General features: G+C 45.6%; 1 protein-coding gene across 3 annotated transcripts in view; it reads left to right on the top strand.

The window, feature by feature from the left end:
* The window catches only part of CD82 (CD82 molecule), a 39,406-nt gene that overhangs the window by 9,709 nt on the left and 11,151 nt on the right, over positions 1 to 18,546 (top strand). For all 3 annotated transcript variants that reach the window (XM_040068348.2, XM_040068350.2, XM_040068349.2), the window contains exons 2-3: positions 9,958 to 10,039; positions 15,371 to 15,443. In XM_040068348.2, the coding sequence (XP_039924282.1) occupies positions 9,977 to 10,039; positions 15,371 to 15,443 (136 nt within the window). In that variant the 5' untranslated portion in view covers positions 9,958 to 9,976. The remainder of the gene's footprint in view (positions 1 to 9,957; positions 10,040 to 15,370; positions 15,444 to 18,546) is intronic.

Raw genomic sequence — 18,546 nt, 5'->3', positions numbered from 1 at the left:
GTGGTTGAGGTGAATGTTTTTGAATAGCAGGAAATGACTCAAAATATCTGTGGTTTAAAGTCCTGCATTTTAGGGCTTTTCTTGCCCTCCTGCCCTCTGTATGTCATCATTTTGGAATCGGGCTGTTTGAGACAGAATATCTTCCTCAGGAGCTTTTTATAGTTCTGGCTTTCTCTTTTCGTTTGTACCCTTTGGTAGTGTGGCATGCAACTCAGGATGTTGTGAAATGTTCGTCCTCGGACTGTCTGTGACAGTGCTCCCCTCGTCAGCAGGGCAGAGCACGCTGCAGCGGGGCACAAGGTCTTGTGTGACCCTGGGATGGTCTGGTGCAAGTACAGCTTCTTCTGGGGCAAGGCTGGGTCCAGGAGTAACCTTCTGTGGCTGTGTCACTGCTGCCACAGTGTGTGTGATTCTGTTCCACTGAGTTTGGAGACCCCGGGCTCAGATGGCCCTGTCTGCTTGTAACAAATGGTTTGGCTGAGTTGCCTCCCTTGTCTTCCCTGGTATGCAAATCTGGGAGAGATCATGAGGTACTTTGTGTGAGAATCTAGCAGGAATCTTTTACTTCTGATTTCTGGACTGTCAGCCTGCAGTGGGGCCTTCAGATTGGAGGCCCATGGGGCAGATCTTGCAGGAGAGGGGAGATGGTTACAGCTGATGATCTGTGCTCTTCTGCTCTAGAATTCCATGTAGCAGTGCCAATGTACTAGCAGGGTGCAGGAGTGGTTCAGCTGTATATGGTCTATTTGGCAAAACCAAAGTTTCCTAAAATTACAAAAAATAAAGAGACTGTTTCCGATAAATGCCAAAAGATGTATCCCCTTGCGGCCTGAGGCCCTTTCCTGTGCTAGTAAGACTTCTTTTCACTTTCCAGTCATGATGGGTTTGCAGTACTCTTCCAGCTCTACTTAATCTGTGTGCTAAAGGGTTAAAACCTCAGCTTCTTTGGATCAGTGCCTTGCTATCAGCAAAGGATCCGATACAAAGCATGTGATATGATTAAAGTAGACTAGTAGCCTGTCTCTTCTGTTGTTCAAAGAAGATTACTTAATTCTAAAGCCTCACAGTCATTTGGAATAACAAGCTAGAGGCCTCTTCTGTTTGCTTGGTGGTAGGCTTTGTTTGTTTGTTTTTTGTTCGGTTTGGTGGGGTTTTTTGGTTTGTTTTTTTTTGGTGTGTGTGTTGTTGTTGGGTTTGTTTGTTTGTTTGTGGTGGGTTTTTTTTCCCCTTTCTGCCAGTAGAGACCATGTGGATGTTCTTTAGGGAGAGAGATCTTAGGGAGAATCCTGGTGGCAGAAGACACTTCCATTCTCCAGTGGGCTGTCAGCTGCAAGGGACTTCATTGCTCTGGTGAGTCAGATAGTTTGGCTGGGTGTCTGAGCTCCTCCAGAGGTTTAATCTGAGAAGGACGAGGGTGTGCTCATTGCCCTATGCCCTTCCGAAGAGGCGATCTCTAGTGCTTTGACTTCTAGATGTGTCTGGCTTCAGCTATGAAATGAACTCCAGAACCCGCAATTACTGGGAGTGGTGGTGGGTAAGCTCAGCTTCTTTCCTATGCCAGGTGCTGGTGCCCAGGCTCTGCTCAGCCCCATCCACCTGTCTGTGGAGGTGTGTGGTCTGAAGGCTCAACAGGCAGAGGGGAGGTGGAGAGAGAAGTTGTTTAAGTGCTGCACAAGTTGCTAGGCTGTGGAAAACTTTCTGCCCTTGAAGTAAAACTACTTTCTCTGCTAATTCCTGAAAAGAAACAAGAGAGAAGGAAACCTTATTTCCCAGGTCAAGCAGATGCTGTAACTTTTCAGAAACATGTTTGTCATGGGTAGGCTGAATGTAATCACCCGCTAGTTATTTGTCCCAGCATCTGAGAAAATGGAAGTAACTGAAAACTAGTTTGTTTGGAAAAGGAACTTTGCAGTGAAAAGTCCTTTACCTTGACCTCTTGCATTTTATGGGAGGAGGAAGCAGGAAAGATAAAAATCACTTATACTACCTGGCTCCTACCTAAGTCTCACAATCTCTGTTGCTGTTTCATAAAACAGGAAAAAAAGGCTTTCTTCCTGCCTGGATTGTGGTAGCTTTTGGGTGCTCTGGCAGGGGGAGAAAAAGCTGCTGAGTCTGAGGAAGGTCTCCAAGCCAAGTAGCATTGAGACAGACATTGTGCAACTCCTTGGAGGAGATTTGTTGACCTTCAAGGCATTGCTTGCATGAGAAGGAAGGTAGGGGACCCTGTCCTGTGCATGTACTTGCACCTGGCATTTCCAGGCTGATGACTGGCACTGGGAAGCACTTAGAGGCATCCCCTGTGCTGCAGAACCGTGCTGGGGAGAAGCTTACCTGAGCATAAGCAGAATGCTCCTTGTCTGTGCTGGTCACCCTGCTGCAGTTTGGAGTGCGGGTCCTGCTCACAGATTTTGCTCCTCTGTGGGGAGTTGTGGGGCAGGCCAGAGCAGGGGAACTGCTTTTGACACACTTGTGCCACTGATAGATGTGGGAGCTGGTGGGCACATCCATTTCAGAGGTTAGGTTTGCAGCCTGGCAGCTCCAAGTGCAGAAAACAAAGCTGAGCTGGTCTTGTTGTTGAAGCGATTAAAGAGCCAATGTAGTCAAGTGACAGAGTTGCCCAACCAGTTTTGTGAAAACTCTGCATTTTTACTGCATTGTGTACTGGCTTTAGTCAGTGTGGAGACCTCTTTCTGGACCTGACCTGCAGAGCTTGTTGCACAACTAACATTCTAATACGTGGTAATTAAAAAGAGAAAGTCCACTAAACTGTACTTTTGGCTATTTCTTCTGTCTGCTATTTTTGTTAATTTTTTTCATTTTAATTTTTTTTTTATTTTAATTTTTTTTTTTTTTTTTTTTTTGTAGGGGGAGAGTAGAATCAAGTGACTTCTGGGACAATTTGTGGGGTTTGGGGTTGTTGTTTTCCTCCCATTTTTTGGCGGAGTTCTATCTCTAGTCTTGATGTATGGAAAGTTTTGCTTACATCAGAGAAAGGCTGTCCTGCAAATACCGTCATGCTGTGCAAGCATGAGTGTGTAGGCTGAAAATAGCAGAGAACTTTCTCAATTTGCCAGTTGTAGGGATTGAAGACCTACTTAAATGTTGGCTTTCAAACTAAAGTGTGAAGGCCAGATGTTCTCAAAATGTGTTACACTGCTTGTAAACATAGAGATAAAAACACGTTTCTAAAACCTCTGCTGCTCTTTGATACTGAACTGTGGGCTTGGTTTCTTTTTAACGATGTGATAGCGGTTTATAAATATCTGATCATTTCCCGTCGAGCATCAGAAGTACATTTCTAAAATACGCATTTCCTTTTCACAAAATACACAACATGTGCTTGCTGCGATAAAACATACTGAGAAATCTGTGCCATCCTGGGAAGTCCTAGGGGGACTTTCTAATCCAGGGTCTTGCTGGAGAATGCAGTTGCTAGTCAGATAATTCACACAACAGTATATTAACTAGAGAAGTCAGTCAGAAAAGCTGAATGTCTTACCAGGTGCACCGGGAGCAAGCCTACCTTTGCAGTGTGAGCTGATAAGTTCCCTCAGAAACTATTCCTGAGAAATCTGTTCTTTCCAGTGGTATTTCTGCAGTACTTGCAGCCAGCTATTGCCTTGCTCTAGTCTGCTCCCTTTGCCCCAGAAGTAGCAAATGCAGAGGGACTGCATGCACGTTTGAATCTCTGTCCCACAGATGTCTTGCAGATGCTGTTGGGGTCTCACTGTGCATGTCTGTGCTGGTGGTTTAAAGTCTGCAGATAATTAAGTGTGATGATGCAGTTTGCAGGCTGGTCTCTGCTTAGGTGCTTAACCCTCAGACTGTCTCCTCTACCCTTGAAGACAGTTACTTCTACTTAAGAAGAAACTGTCTCTAGCAGTAGATGGAATAAGAGATGGTCTGGTTTGTTCTGTTTTCAAAATTTGTAATATGCAGAAATACTTTTCTACCTTGTACTAACACTTTCCTTTAAAAGGAAACTGTAGCTGTATCACTGAGATACACACATATAAATATATATATAATACATAATATATATATACACTTTAATTTTTAGGATCCAGCTTCTCCCTCATTCCTTCCATTGTAACTTGTGAAGAGATGCTATTTGGAAAATCTCCACAACAAACATAATCTTGTTTGTGTTTTCAAGGTTGTTGCACAGCTGGTATTATCTCAGTGAAGCTTAAAGGAAAGTTCAGTGAATTCAGACTTGGGTCATTCATCAGCTCCGTGGTTATTTGCTTCCCAGAGACAAGATGTACCTCCCAGGTGTACTGAAGTCCAAGGCCTTTATATATTAACGTCAACAAGATGAACTCCTTAGGATATTCTTTGTATGTTAATGGGGCCGTAACTTAGAGTCCCTGCCCTGAGGGCAGTGATGTACCTGGTTAACAGGAGACTTAGTAACTCTGCCATTGTTCATTAACTGGTACTGTTGTGTGAAGCTGTCCAGTCTCATCAGTCATGATCAGGAGACTTTCTGATTTCCAAATGTCTGTTCTGCGTGTGCATGGTTAGAGAAGCAGCTGGCATTTGGGCTGCAAGGGCTCAGAATCCTGCAGAGAATAACCTGTTTCCTTTTCTGCTCCACGGCTTTCTGAGCTGCCCCTTCCCGTCTCTCCTGCATGGGGATGGCTGCCTTGGAGCTGGGAAGTGGCACTTTAGGGAGCAGCTTTATTGTGCTGGCTTCTGTAGGTCTCTGTGCAGCTGTAAGTCTGATCTGCTTCTGGATTGGGATAATGCTGCAAAAAGTGACTACACTGGCCTTCAAAATGGCCTCAGCCTCATGCAAATTACTGTGCAGATAAACATCTTTATGGAACCAGCAGCATGCTGATCCTTTCCTAGGGACACCTGCTAGTTGCTGTGGGCAGAGGGATCCAGTTATGCAACCCGAGTACAGCAGTGGCAGCTCCTACATCTCCAGGATTTCTTGGTCAATCTCTCTGCAAATGAACCCAGCTAACTTTGGTCAAATGTTGGGGTGTGAGAAAGAAAAAACAGGGAGGTGACACCGCATCAGGGACAGCTTTAGATATTTTAAGTGTCCAGCCTTGTAATATTTTGAGGGAAATGACCTATTGCAATGTGTAGGACTTAGATAAGTGAGGAAGATGATGCTTGCTTGTTGTGTCAAGAAGCACCTACAGTGCTTGAGATCAGCTGAGGCCGCTTTGGAGGTTGCTTCAGCGGACCAGCTGGACCTTCACCCAAAGAGCCCACCTTCCACATCAGATGCAAGATGTGAAGGAGGATCAGGAGCCTTAGGGTATGTTGCAGAAACTTAGTTCGTAGTGCTGGCTGCAGCATCTCTGCATCTGTCAAACTGGAAGTTTCTCCTTCAGCAGGCAGGAGGCATAGCAGAACTGAGCCAGCATGCCAGCCTTACAGGGCATTTGAAGTGTTTTTGGGTGCAGGGGAAATAGCAACTTGTGAAAGCCAAATCTGATGCTGGTTTGACCTCATCCTAGCCTGACAGAAGCTGGTAGCAGTGTGTCTTACAGGGTCTGCCTTTGTTTTACATCCCTTGATGTTAGCGCCTGAGGGGTGGTGTTGGGGAGCAGTTGGTCAGAGTACACAGAAATAATCTGCAGCTTCTTTGTAACCAGTCATTTTCTGTCCTAAAGCAAGAGGATCTGGGGAAGAGGGGACAGCATCCTCAGACTATGTAGGTACAGTCAAATGTGGACTTTCTTTACCTGAGTTGGAGTATCAGGGCTGTCTGGGCTCCGTGCTCTTGGGAACATGTGTGCTGCCCTTAAGGGTTCACGTGAACTTTGCACTTTTTTGTAAATCTACTGAGACAGTGATTTGCACAGCTATTCTACTCTGGTTTGTTTTGTGGTTCTTCCTTTTCTTTCATTGCACTCATAACTGAGCGCCTTATTTGTGCTGTACGGTAACTTGGCAGCTGAGGTGTTTCAGCTGCCAGAGCTCATCAGGGAGAAACCTGAGGAGTGAGCACAAAGGTGTGCTGCAGAGGAGGGCTGAGCCCTTCCCAGCAGAGCTGCGTGGCCCAGGCATGTACAGCACTGGCCTGGGCCAAATATCATAAACTTCACTAAGCACCAAGCATGCAGTGCTTGCTGGGTGGAGGCAATACAGGATGTAATTGGATAGAGCAGGATTGCAATTAAAAATTAACTTTAGCCTCTCTGTCCCTTGACTGATGTGGTTATAATGTCTGTGCATGAATTTTCCCCTTCTTTCCTCTGGTGGCCAATGGTGGGTTCAGGAGACAGAGGTATTCAAGTCTCCTCATATCACCTGTCCTTCTCTGGGGTCACCTTTTATAGGAGGAGGACTGGGAGTTTCACAGGCTCCTGTCACAAAAGTAAGTTAATCTCTGAGCTGTGACAGGACTCCTCTGCAGTTGTTAACAAAGCAGGCCTCTGTCTGAATCTCCTCAGGCATACATGTCCTGGATTTTATGTTCCTGCTCCACATGCAGGTCTTGCTGTCATTGCTGTTGCTGGGAGTATGACGGGCCTGAGAGCTGGAGGTCATGGAGGGGGCAGGAAGCCATCCCCTGATGGCAATCTAACCTGTGAAGACCCATTGCATTCTTTCCTGATAGGAAACCCCTGAGTTCTGGATCAATTGATGCTTTCCTGGAATTAGTTCTCCCTTCAGGTCCTGGCACTGAACCTGGGCTAAGAAACACCACGGATCAACTTCACAGCAGCTGACCAGGCTGTGTCAGCAACCAAGTTTTTATGGCAATAGTGCCTCAAGGCGACACACTGCATAAATAATCCTGCATAGCTTTACAAAATGGGAGAATGAGAGGTTGGAAGAAATGCCATTCTGAAAGCTGATGGTGTCTTATGAAAGCCTCTGTAGAGCTGTCATCAATCTGGAGAATGACAGGGAAAATTTGGATGTGTACATACAGGATTGTTGAAAAGAGTGGGCATTGCTGTTAGGGGATGAACATTGAAACGGTCGAAGCAGCAGGGAGAGGAGAAAACAAATAATTGTGGACAATTAATGGAATTTGAAAGCTGCAGATGTATTTAACCTCTGCATGCGTTGCTGCAAGACGTTAAGGCTCAAAACTTGACTAATTTCAGAAGGGAAACTTCAGGTTTTACTGCAGCACTAGCTATGGTACTTATGTTGGCTTTTTGCTGCCAAGTGGCCTGTGGATATGCCTGGTTGTGATAACTCCAAGCTCATCTGCTTCCAAGCCTGACCTATCTCAAATTTTGTTGAGCTTCTGCTTCTACTGTATGACAGTGTTGCTAACCTTATGACTGCGCAGTTTCAGAAGATGGAGTTTTGGGGAGTTTCACTGATGTAGTGGACAAAAGTAAGTTAATTTGCAAAGAATGGAAAATTGGAAAATTTGTACTATTTCAGTGGAGCTCTAAAGTATCGTAAAAGATCAAAGCAAAACCTTAAGACCCATTTTCTCTTCTGACAGGAAAACTATGTTTTGAACTACTTTATGTCTAGGAGCTATGAAAGAGATACATTGCCCTGTGGGAAGAAGAGAATGGTGCATAATGCTGTAATGCACCGTTGGGGTTTGTTGTTTGTTTTGGGGTTTCTTTTTAATAAACTGTGAAGACGGTATGTCTTTAACAAATAGCTAGGAGTAGAAGAGCCCTGAAAGCAATATTTTACTCGTTACCTCAGGCATATCTTCTTCCACAGTAAACTTGCTTTGCTGCTTAATTAGCTGAAATAATTTTAATAAAGATCCTAACAGCTTTGCAAATCTGTTTTCTTGACAAATCAAAACAGTGTGGGCAGAGTTTAAATAGGCAGCATACGGCTTTTAGTGCTAGGAAGCAAATGAGCAAGTACTGGAGTTGCCCCTCCAGTTTGAAAATTAGGAGGATTGCATCTGGGATCAGATGTCTTAAGGTAAGAAGTCTGGTGCATTGTGCAGGAAGTTGTTACCTAGCTTAGTTCTTGGCTGGGTTAAAGAAGAAAAAAACATTTGTAGCTCCCACAACAGAAATTCATCATCACCTAGGGATCGGGATCTGGCTGCCTTTGTGTTCTGCTTAGACTGCCAGGCTCCAGTTTGTGATCCTGTTAAGAGGAGATATGTTCATGGTGAATCCAGGAAGCAAGCCAGCTGGATGGGAAAACTTACATCTCAGTTATGCTCTCCAGGTGCAGCCTTAGGTGTTGGTACTTTCCAGGAGTAGTGGCCTGAGAGAGCGTTTCTCCTGCAGAGGAAAGGAGGAATTCTGCTAACAGAGAGCCTTCATTCACTTTTCCTAGGCTGGTAGTGATGCAGCTGTAGTACAGTGCATCTGTGCTGGAACAGAGCCATGTCATGGTGATGGCTGCACCCAAGGGGCACTGAAAATGGGAATGCTGTGTGTTCGCTATTTGGTGCACATATGGACCAGAAACTATTACAGGAGTTTTCTATGGCTCATTTGGAGGACGTACTTTTGGGTGCAACTGGCTTTATGGCCCCCGACCTGAGGAGTTAACTGAAGAACTGACTGAGATGTTGCTAACCTGGCTGAGCAGTAAGAGCTCCTTAGGTGCAATGACTGCTATACAGATGAGATGTGAGATCAGTCTGTAGCACAGCTGGCTGACATTTTATATCTCTGCTGCTTCTCGTCTCAATAACATCTTCTCGGTGCTGTGCAGTGATGGGCTTAGCACAGTCTCTAGCCATGGCATTCCTTGAAGTTAGGGCAGCAACTTGAGCCACGGAGTTCAGACTTGTGCTCTCTTCTGGTAGTTTGAGGGTGACTATTGCTTGTTGCAATGGCTAGCCAGTTATAACAAGGCCCACATACTAGTTTAGCTCCAGAGTTAACCTAAATATTTAATAGGATTATGCAAAAGCCTTTGATTGAAACAAAAGAACGGGCTGGGCTGTGGTGATCCTTGGTACACGCAGGCTGACAGCAGAGAACCTTGCTGACCTTGCTCTCTCTTGGGGCTGTTTCTTCCCAGGCCAGGCTGATGACCCCAGCCTGGTATTGCTCTTCCTCTGGCTGGTGAGTCTTAAAGTGGCATGGTGTGTTTGGAGCAAGGAGCTTGGTAGCACAAATTTTAAAGAACTTAAAAGTTCTGTTTTTATGTAGGAAACAACTGAGTCTGGGGCAGGAAGGAGAAGCAGGAAAGCTGACAGGACCACAGAATGGGTCAGGTTGGAAGGCACCCCAGTGATCATCTGGTTCAAGCAGGGTCATCCAAGAGCACATGACACAGGATTGCATCCAGATGGTTCTTGAATATCTCCAGTGAGGGAGATTTCACACCCTTTCTGGGCAGTCTGTTCTGGTGTGTGGCTACATACACAGCAAAGAAGTTCTTCCTCATGTTCAGGTGGTATTTCCTGTGCATCAGTTTCTGCCTGTTGCTTCTTGTCCTGTTGCTTGGCACCACCAAGCAGAGCCTGGTTCATCCTGACACCCTCCCTTCAGGTACTGACAGACATTGATGAGGTCCCCTCTCAGTCATCTCTTTTCTAGGCTGAATAGGTCTAACTCTCACAGCCTGTCTTTATAAGAGAGCCCCTTAATAATCTCTGTTGCCTTTAATAATCTATGTTGCTCCAGAAGCTCCATGCATCTCTTTTACTGCTGTCAGGGAATTGAAATAGCTTGCATCACTTTTCACCACCAGGAGTAGTAGCTAGGGTTGGTGTTTTGCTTGATGCTACTATTGCAAGGTCCATATAAATAGTGATGGAATTAGCAGTGTATTTGTGATGAAATCTCTTCTGTAACTGCTGATAGCTCTGTGTTACTCTCCAGGAGATCTTGGCAGCAGTGACTGTAGTGTGGTGCCGGTGTCCTGTTTTACTGTCCTGAAAAGGCAGCTCTGGTGTTCTGTGCTGTCTGTGCATGTGCTCTGAGGCCCACCAGATGATTCAGAGCTCTGCACGGGGTAAAGGTGTTTCTCTGAAGCTGCCCAGAGGACCTATCTGTAATGTAACTCATTGTCTGTCTGTTTTCCCCTTAGGTCCCGTAAGTGAAAGAAGATGGGGTCTGGCTGCCTAAAAGTCACCAAGTACTTCCTCTTCCTTTTCAATCTCCTGTTCCTTGTAAGTATTTTGAGCATCTGTGGAGTAAGAAGGAAGGCCTGGGCCAAAGTTAGCTAGAAGAGATTTTTTTTTTTTTTTTTTTTTTTAAATGTTGGCCCAGTGTGTTTATTAGATAAAATGGCCACAGTTTTAGAAGGAGGGAGGGGATCCCTGAAGTTGAGAGATGTCAGAGCTGCTCTGTGTGTCTCAGGTATGCCAAGCAGCTCCACTCCCAGTAGCCACCTGCTGCCTCCAGTGCACACAGCTCCATTCCTGCATTGGGAAGGGAAAGCAGGGCTCTTTCTGGAAGGAGAGTAGTTGTAAGTACTTTCTCTGACACATCTGGAGCAGCAGCTGAACTGTCTCTGAGCACCAAAGCTACTAAACCTGCCAAGTAATGGCAGTGCCCTCCTAAATAGGCCAGCCAGGCTTCACAGAACAACTCTAATTTTGTTTGAGTCCCAACGGCTTTTTTTGCTTTGTGAAAAGATGAATTAGTCCAAGTCTCCTGTTTGAAATGGAGTTGGGAGATGGGGGAGACCAGGACAGGCTTGTCTGGGGAAATAAAACTGCCCACTGTGTGCAGTTACATTCAAATGTGAATCTTAGCAAAAGATTAACTCCTTTTGGAACAGATTGGGTGTGGGATGGCTACATGCATTCTTGCATGCATCTTTCTGATGCCTGGATGTCATGTGTCCTGTGGGCAGTGATGGTGCTGTTGGTGAGACCTTCTTGCAGTGGAATGGTGTAGTGGGGAAGTGCAAGGTTTTGGCTTTCCACGTGTCAGCAAGAAAAGAGCCTGTCTGATATCGTTATCCTTTGAGCAGTGTGTAAGGAAAAGGAAGGGTCAGGCTGGGAGAGACGGGAGGGAAGTGAATTGTGATAAGGTGAGCCCTGCTTTCTGGTCTCTGTCCCTGCACACAGCTTCACTCCTGTTTCCTGCATGGCTGCACTGTGCTGGCAGCACACATGATGGACTTGAGGCACATCTGGATCTGGTTTCCCTTGGCTTACTGTGCTCGCTTTTTGCTCTCTGTGTTTGCTTCCATCTTAAGAGTAGTTAATTGGACTCTAATGGTACAAAGTCAGGGATGCTCAGAGCACTCGTGGGGAAGACTCTTGGCAGGGAGAGGAGAGGTATTTTAAGTACCACTAGGTCTTTCTGAATATGATTTAGCTGACTTTAAAGATAGGAAAAATCATATGAGTCCAGGCCTGTCCCCCTACTAGTGCAGGACTCCTATGCAGAGATCAGCATCAAGTCTCTCTCCTCTCTTGAAAAAGTGATAAAATTTAAGCAGCATGTGACAGCCAGTCGAGCCTGGGAAGCAGAGCTGTATTTGTTAAGACAGTGTTTGAGTCTTGCTGACGCCCAGTATTTAGCCGCTGTCTAGTTTTCCTTTATGCCCAAACCTCGGTCTGAGTTCATTAGGTAATCTCTGTGTAGAGAAAGTTCTCTTCAAGAAAGCCAGCCTAGCATACGGGAAAGGAGGAAGATGACAGCCTGAAATACTGCACTACCTCGCAACAGTGTCACTGTTTTTGCTGTATGCTGTTAATGGTCATTGTGGCATCGTTGCCTTTCTCTCTCTCCCTGCTCTGCTGAGCCAGGCATGGCTGCAGGCAGCCTGTGGGGATGGATGCGCTCTCAGGAGGCAGCGTTGAACTGCTTGTTGGGCTGACCCACATCCGTGCTGCACTTTCCTATGTTTTGCGAGACTGTGAGAATGGTGGGCACTGAATCCCTCTCTGGGTCCTGGAGAGGTTTGAGAGCTTCTGTCTGGGTGGCAAGTGATTGGAAATAGCTGTTCTTTGTCTTGTGCACACCCTGCTCCAAGCCAACTCATCTGGTGTAGCACCCAGCCCCCCTCCATCTTGTGGAAAGCTGATCTGATTCACTGAGCTGGACCTGGAGGGTAAGAACTTTGGGGTGGGATGTATTATGAGAAGGTCTGTGCTGACTAAAGGGAGAAGCTGCTTTAAATGAGCTCTTTAACCCTGCTGTGCAGCACAGGCATTGTCTTACCCTTGGACTGCTCTGTCAAGGTGAGGTCTCCAAAGCCACTGTGTTCTGGCTGAGCTTGTTACTTCTCTAGAGTGAGGAAGTGCTTCTGTCCTGACTGAGGGCAGGCTTTTTGCATGTGCCAGGTGTTGAGGAAGGTGGCATACATTGCTCCCTCCCTCTCTTAGGAGGTAGTTGACCTGAGATGTTTTTCCATTATTGTTGTTCAAGGTCTGAATTGGGGAGAGTCATTGGTGATTCTTGAGACTGTACAGTGTGGTAGAGCTATATTAATCTAGCAGAGAAACTGCTTGTATTGAGTTGCTGGGAGCCGTCAGCACAGACAGGTTTTGAATGCCTTGTGCTGGTTTCCTGAAGCTGCTGAGCTTTGTGAGGAGAGTGCTTGAGCAAAAGTGAGCACCAGTGCTGCTGACAGAACCCTGTGTCTGCTTTCGACCTTGAACTGAACCTGTGTGATTGAACCCCGTGCAGGCCAGCCCTTGCTGGCTAAAGTGTCTTCTTCAGCCTTGCTGATGATTGAAGCCTGTAGAGACATGCTGGTGACTCTTTTTAGAAGTTAGTTATTGAAATAGCACTTCTCTACAGCCCGAGGTCTGCGAGAAGGTCGCTTGCTATAGCTGAAGTAGTTCAGGGACTTAGTGGTGTTTTGCAGTCTTGGAGCTTTACTTCGGGGAAAGGTTTGACCTGCTTTGGTTAAAGGGAAGAAGGTTACTTGGACTGCCTGCCTGCTTGCTAGAAAAGATACCAGATAAGCTTGGAGTATAATCTTAGTTTCCTAATCAGAATTTAACACGTCTGCCTTCTTGGCTAGCAGACACGTGCTGCATCACATGCACTTAAAGAGAAAACAGCTTTGCAAGACAAGTTTAACAGCCTCTGGAAACTTTGTTTTGAACATATAACTGTCTGTCCTGCTTCTAACCCTTTAGTAAATGCAGCTGAAGGCTGCTACCTACAGCAGAACCTGGAGTTTGAGAGCCTTTCTGTTGGCCCTGTACCAACAGGTTCAGTGTTACATCACAGTCTGAGCGTGAGGGAAAGCAGTGCTGGGGAACGAAAGCTGGGAACCCCCAGCTGCTCTTTGCAGCAAGATGAGTCAGCTCCATCACACCTTAGTTTTTCCAAGCCCCTCTTGACTAGTTCTCTGTGGGAAACTGCTGATCCTCTGTTGAAGGATCTGCATCCTTCTGGCTTGGGTGTAGAAGGACATTTTGCTGAAACTGGGGGTGAAACCTCCATTCCCCAGGAAGGAGGGGAGACAGCTGTTCCCCACTTCAGGAGTTTACAGCAGTGGAGCAGAGGAATTAAACTCCATGGAAAGCAGATGTGATTTCTTGTACGGAGGGTCTGAAGCCAAGCCAGGGGCAGAAGCAGCCTTGCTCTGCGATGCAAACTCCTGAAGATGCTGAGCAGAGATATGATCCTGCTAGGAAGTAAAGACACTCTTGTTAATGGGACAGTGTTTTCTCCCTGCCTGTAGTTATTGTCTCCCTGACCTTCCCTTGTAGTGTTTTCCACGGCAGCTCCTGGCAAATGCGCAAGTTGTGGACTGGAGCAAAGATCAGAGTGAAAACAGGCCTTGGATAGTCTGAGCACCTCATAACAAATAACTCTGCTCAGCAGCCCTTCTGTGTTTTGTCAGCAACAGCAAAACTTAGGTGACATTTCAGGGTCAGTGAACCAAAAGGGATGTCACATACAGCCCGGTTTGCATCTTTGTTAAGACAAATGTTTATTAAAACTATAGTTTAAATGTGAGAATGCCTTAAACTGTCAATTCAACAGTTCATGATGCTACCAATTTTGAGAGGAATTTTTTAGGTGTCCCAGCTGTTACATGTCCAAGGGGCCTTTCTAGCTTGATCAGACTGAGCGTTGTGAGTGCAGGCATGTTGGGACATAAGGCAAGGGGGAATTCTTTTTTCCTGGGCTACAGTGGCTGCTTGCTTTCTGAAGCTGAGTCAGTATGCTTCATAGGTGGGAACTTGCTTGATGACTTTCTAATGCTGTCCCTAGAGCTAACTACATGATGCACCTTCTGCCAAGACAGGAAAGCTTGCAAGCAGCTTATTTCAGACTGTGGCTTTATCTTGGTTCAGAAAAGCTTCTTTGTATGAGCAGCTGAATCCTAGCGTAAACTTTCAGAGTGTGGAGCCAATGCCTGTCCATCCACACTCTCTGCCAGCTTGCTTCACATGGTGATTTGGCATTTTCCATGTCTCCCAAGTATTAAAACATTATCTAATGAAACACAGAATTGCAGTCTGTCTTTAGCCCTGTTAGTTTATTTCACTTCTTCCTATCTTGAAATCCTGCTGATACGAGAACAGCTGCTTGCAGTTCACTTGCAGTTCTTGCCCACTCCTTGTTTCTTCAAAGCCTATTTTGGACCTTTGTGCAAGTGTTTTCTAGTTCTAATTGGCTAAACAGCACAAGTTTCAGCTTCTTCTCAAACCTGAAGACTTGCTGGTATGTGAAGGCTAAAGCAGAGCATGCTTCCTTCCCTCCATCTTTCAAAGTGAGATGGGAAAATGTATGCCTTTCTTGGCCACTGAGATCCGTGTCTGGATTCGGCTGAGTCCTCACAGGGACGTATTGCTCTACTAATCCTTGCCCTACGTAAGACTGTGTGGTGAGCAAGGCAGAGGCCAGGCCTAATGTTTCATAACTCTTGACTCTCTTGGGGCTCAGGTATTCTGCCATAAAGAAGGGGGCAAGCCAAAATACCTTAACTTGGCCTTGGAAGGGGCGAAGCACTTTTCTCAAGGAAACCTGCTGCTGGTTTTTTGTCTTTGTGGTTTGAAGCCATAACATTGTAACAGAGCCTGACAAGCCAAAGATTTCCTGCCTGGAGAGATTCCAGCTGCCAGATATCTAATCCTTTGTCAGCTATCTTCCAGCCTGGCCCATAGAGTCATGGGTTTCTCTATTTAAAAAATATTTAAAATCATGTGTTTGTCTTTCCTTGGTTCTTCACAGAAGCAATGCACTTACCTTTCACTTCCGACAACAATCTTCTAGCAGCAGGGTGTCTCTTCCTCAGACTGTTTTGAATGTCCTCCTATACAACATTATGTGCTATTAAAATACTGTGTGAAAAACTCCCAAGCAGATCTTGGGGCTCCTGTGCAGTTGGCGAGGCATTCTTCCTGGAACTGTGCTAATCCTGTTTACCCTGGGAGGAGTACCGTAGGGGAGATGGGTGGGAACAGCAAAGGAATGATTGTTTTTAAACTGGAAGTATGGATCATAGTGACTGCCTCTCCTTATTTATCTAAGCTTATAACTTACACAAAACCGTGTATGTTTTGTTCTTGCTCTTTCAGATTCTGGGTGCTGTGATCCTGGGGTTTGGAATATGGATTCTGGCCGACAAAACCAGTTTCATCGCAGTCCTACGTAAGACTGTGTTTCTTTATCTTCCTCCTTTTTCTAAATTGACTCTGTCCTGGGGCTGTGTTTGACTGTGGTGTAGCCTAGGAATGGCAATACTTTTGTGCATGGTCTGTGGCCTGAGCAGTAACGTGGTGTTTAGCAAGATGGGATTGTTAGCAGGGACACAGTGAAAGGGAGCAGCCCTGGAGACATAGCATTCCTCTTAGTCTTGTGGACTGAAACACCAGGGTTAGACTGAGAGAGACTACTGCCTCTTCAACCAACAATCCAAATATTTCGTATTAAACGCAGGGGTTAGTATTTCATCCTATTTTCACTGCATGCTCTGTTTTCACAATAATTTCCTTATTACCTTCACGTGCAAAGGCCCCAAAAGCCTTAATGCAGTTTTGCTGTGTGAGTTCTCCAGTTCTTTCTTTCTGTAATGATCTATTTCAATTTAAATATTTTAAATGCCAAAGAAAGTAAGCACCTGGTTTTATTGATGCTCCATGTACAACGTTGAGGATGCACATTTGAGGGGTTTGGGTGTCTGAAGAGCTTTGACTTCTGAAACACTCTTGTATACACTTGATGGGACTTACCCTGGGCAGCAGAGGTGTTCTGTATTGCGCAAGAGGTTTAGCTTCCTTTCCCTGAAGTCAGCCACAAACTTTGACTTGAGTCTTAACAGAGGGTCTGCTTTCCACAAAAACCAAAAAACTGAGCTGACTTAGCAGAGTCTGGGCTTCAGAGGACTGTAAGTGGACTTTCACCAAATGAGTATCCCAGCTCCATCTTTCACAAGCTCTGCTTCCTTTGAGCTCTTTCCTAGAAACGCTTCAAACTTTCCTGCCTGGTGGGTCTGGTTACTTGTCACTGCCTCCAGAGTTGCTGAGTTGGGCACCAGCCTCAGTGCAGGAGGGCTGCCTGCATGTGGGGAATGAGCACTAGTGGCATTCATAGCCCTGTTCCCAGCTACTCTGATTCTGCAAAGGACTTTATCTCCCAAGTCCTGCTGAGCACTCTGGCCTGAAAGGTTCTGGATGGAGAAGACACCCCTGCTAATACCACACATGCAGATACCGCTCCTTACTCTGCTTTTGTGCTGTGGCATCTGACTTGCTACTTGCAGTACTAGAAGGTGAAGAAGTACAGCAAGGGATTATGGTTAATAAAGTGGGAGTAGGAGCAGAAACAATACATGCAGCCTGAAAGGAGACTATCATGGCCTGACTGTTTGCAGTACCCCTCACAGTCTGAGGTGTGCTTAGTACCTGTGGGTCAGCAGCTGATTCCCCTCAGGTCGGTGGGTGTTACAGCCATTTGTGAAGGGAGAAGTCCCTGAACTTGGCTCTGTTTCTTCCCATTTACTTGGAATCTCTGCTAACAGAGCATTTAAGACTTTAGTTTCCTTCCTGGAGATTTCTAGTATCAGCTCTCTCCCTGCCCCCTCACTTCCTTTCCCATGCCTTGCCCCTCTTTCCCTCTGTTTTAGTAACCTAGGCATCAGGGAGGGCACCCCAGCTGCTGCCAAAGGAGCCTGTTGTACTTGCTTGGCTGCCTGCCCAGCGCAGGGAAAAACACGGAGTGACGGCAAACAAGCAGGAGTTGAATGCCCTCGGAGCCTTCTCTTGCAAGACAAGACTGTTGCAGATGAGAACTGCAAGTGTGGCTCCTGTCCCCTGACACTGTCAGTTCTCCAAGGGGCTTTTGCGTTGGAAGTATCTTTTTCTTTCTTCTAATGGGAATTTGATGAAGCAACTGCTTTCTGGCACAGTGGAGGTGCTGCAGCCTGGGCATTTGAATGCTGACTTGCATGATAGCTGAGCTGATTTTGAGGGAGGGAATAGGGTAGATTTGTGATGGCCACCCCTCTAAGGCTGCTGCCTCAGTAAGTGCTTTGTAGTATCAGCACATAGCCCGTGCAGCAAGAGTGATAGGACTGGTAAGGAAGCAGGATCCTGGGGTTTTTGGCATATGTCCAGCCTGGGAGAGTCTGGCCTGGAAATTAATCAAGGCTGAAGTGACCTGTGTGGCAAATGGATTTGCTTCACATCTTGATAACTGAACTTTCTTCTGTTCAGCATGTTTTAGGGAAAAAGGTTTGGAAGCTGATGGCTTGTGCCAGGTATCAGAAGCAGGGGGAAGTACATATTAGGGGTGAGAGTATCAGTCTGGGCTTGATTATTTTCCTTTAACATATTTCAGGAGGAGCTCAGAGGAAGTTTGTCTCCTGAGACTTCCTTAGTTCAGGAAACTAAATGCTGAGCTCTAAAAATGTTATTTTCATTAATCACTGGACATCCAGAATTCCCCTACACTCTGTGGCTTTCAGATGTAGGAATGTCTCTTAATGATAAATGGGATTTCTAGTTATTGCTTCTAGAATATCTCTTCAACTTTAGTGCTGTAATGATTGTTCTCTCCAATCCTATTCTGCATGAAATGGTCTGCTGACCAACTCAAATGTAAGAGTTTTTCTTCTGTTGCTTGCACTACTAAATGCTGAGGGGAGAGAGCTGACATCACCAGCATGTCTAAAATCGTCTGACCTAAACTTGGTTGAAAAATGGTTGAGCATTTAAAAGCGCAGACATTAGAAACAATAGCAGGGGATATTTAGGAGGATTTGTAAAAGTAGCTAATTTGGGTATTATATCTGTTTTGATCCTGGAATAGCATATGTTTGCAGGGTGTCATGCACAGGTGCTGCAACAGCCTGTGGTAAGTACCTGGTCACAAGCCATTCAACCCAGACTTGCTAAGTAACCTGTCACATCATTTGTGCTCAACACTAGCTGTGGCTTGTTGCATGTTTCACTCCAGAGTTAGTTTGTCCCAGTGTTGACTGTAAGTGGATAAGTGAAAACAGAATGGCTACAACAATAAATAGTGCATTAACATGAAAAGGCTGTCCAAAAAGAGGGTTTAGGACTTGGAATTTAGGACTTGGAAGAAAGCTTCCCTGAAGATAGCAAAGGAAATTGAAGCAAATAGACAGTAGTCAAGGAGTAGATCATCTTTTATATTACTGTTATTTGAAGTACATTCATGAGGGAGTAAAATTCCAGCAAGGAGATAACTTTCTCCAAACAAGGTTCATTTGTTTGGAGTGACCTTGAGT

This window comes from Hirundo rustica, chromosome 6 (assembly GCF_015227805.2).
Source record: "Hirundo rustica isolate bHirRus1 chromosome 6, bHirRus1.pri.v3, whole genome shotgun sequence".
Classification (NCBI taxonomy): Eukaryota; Metazoa; Chordata; class Aves; order Passeriformes; family Hirundinidae; genus Hirundo; species Hirundo rustica.
The sequence above is the reverse complement of the archived record's forward strand: the minus strand, read 5'-3'. Positions and strand labels throughout refer to the sequence as shown.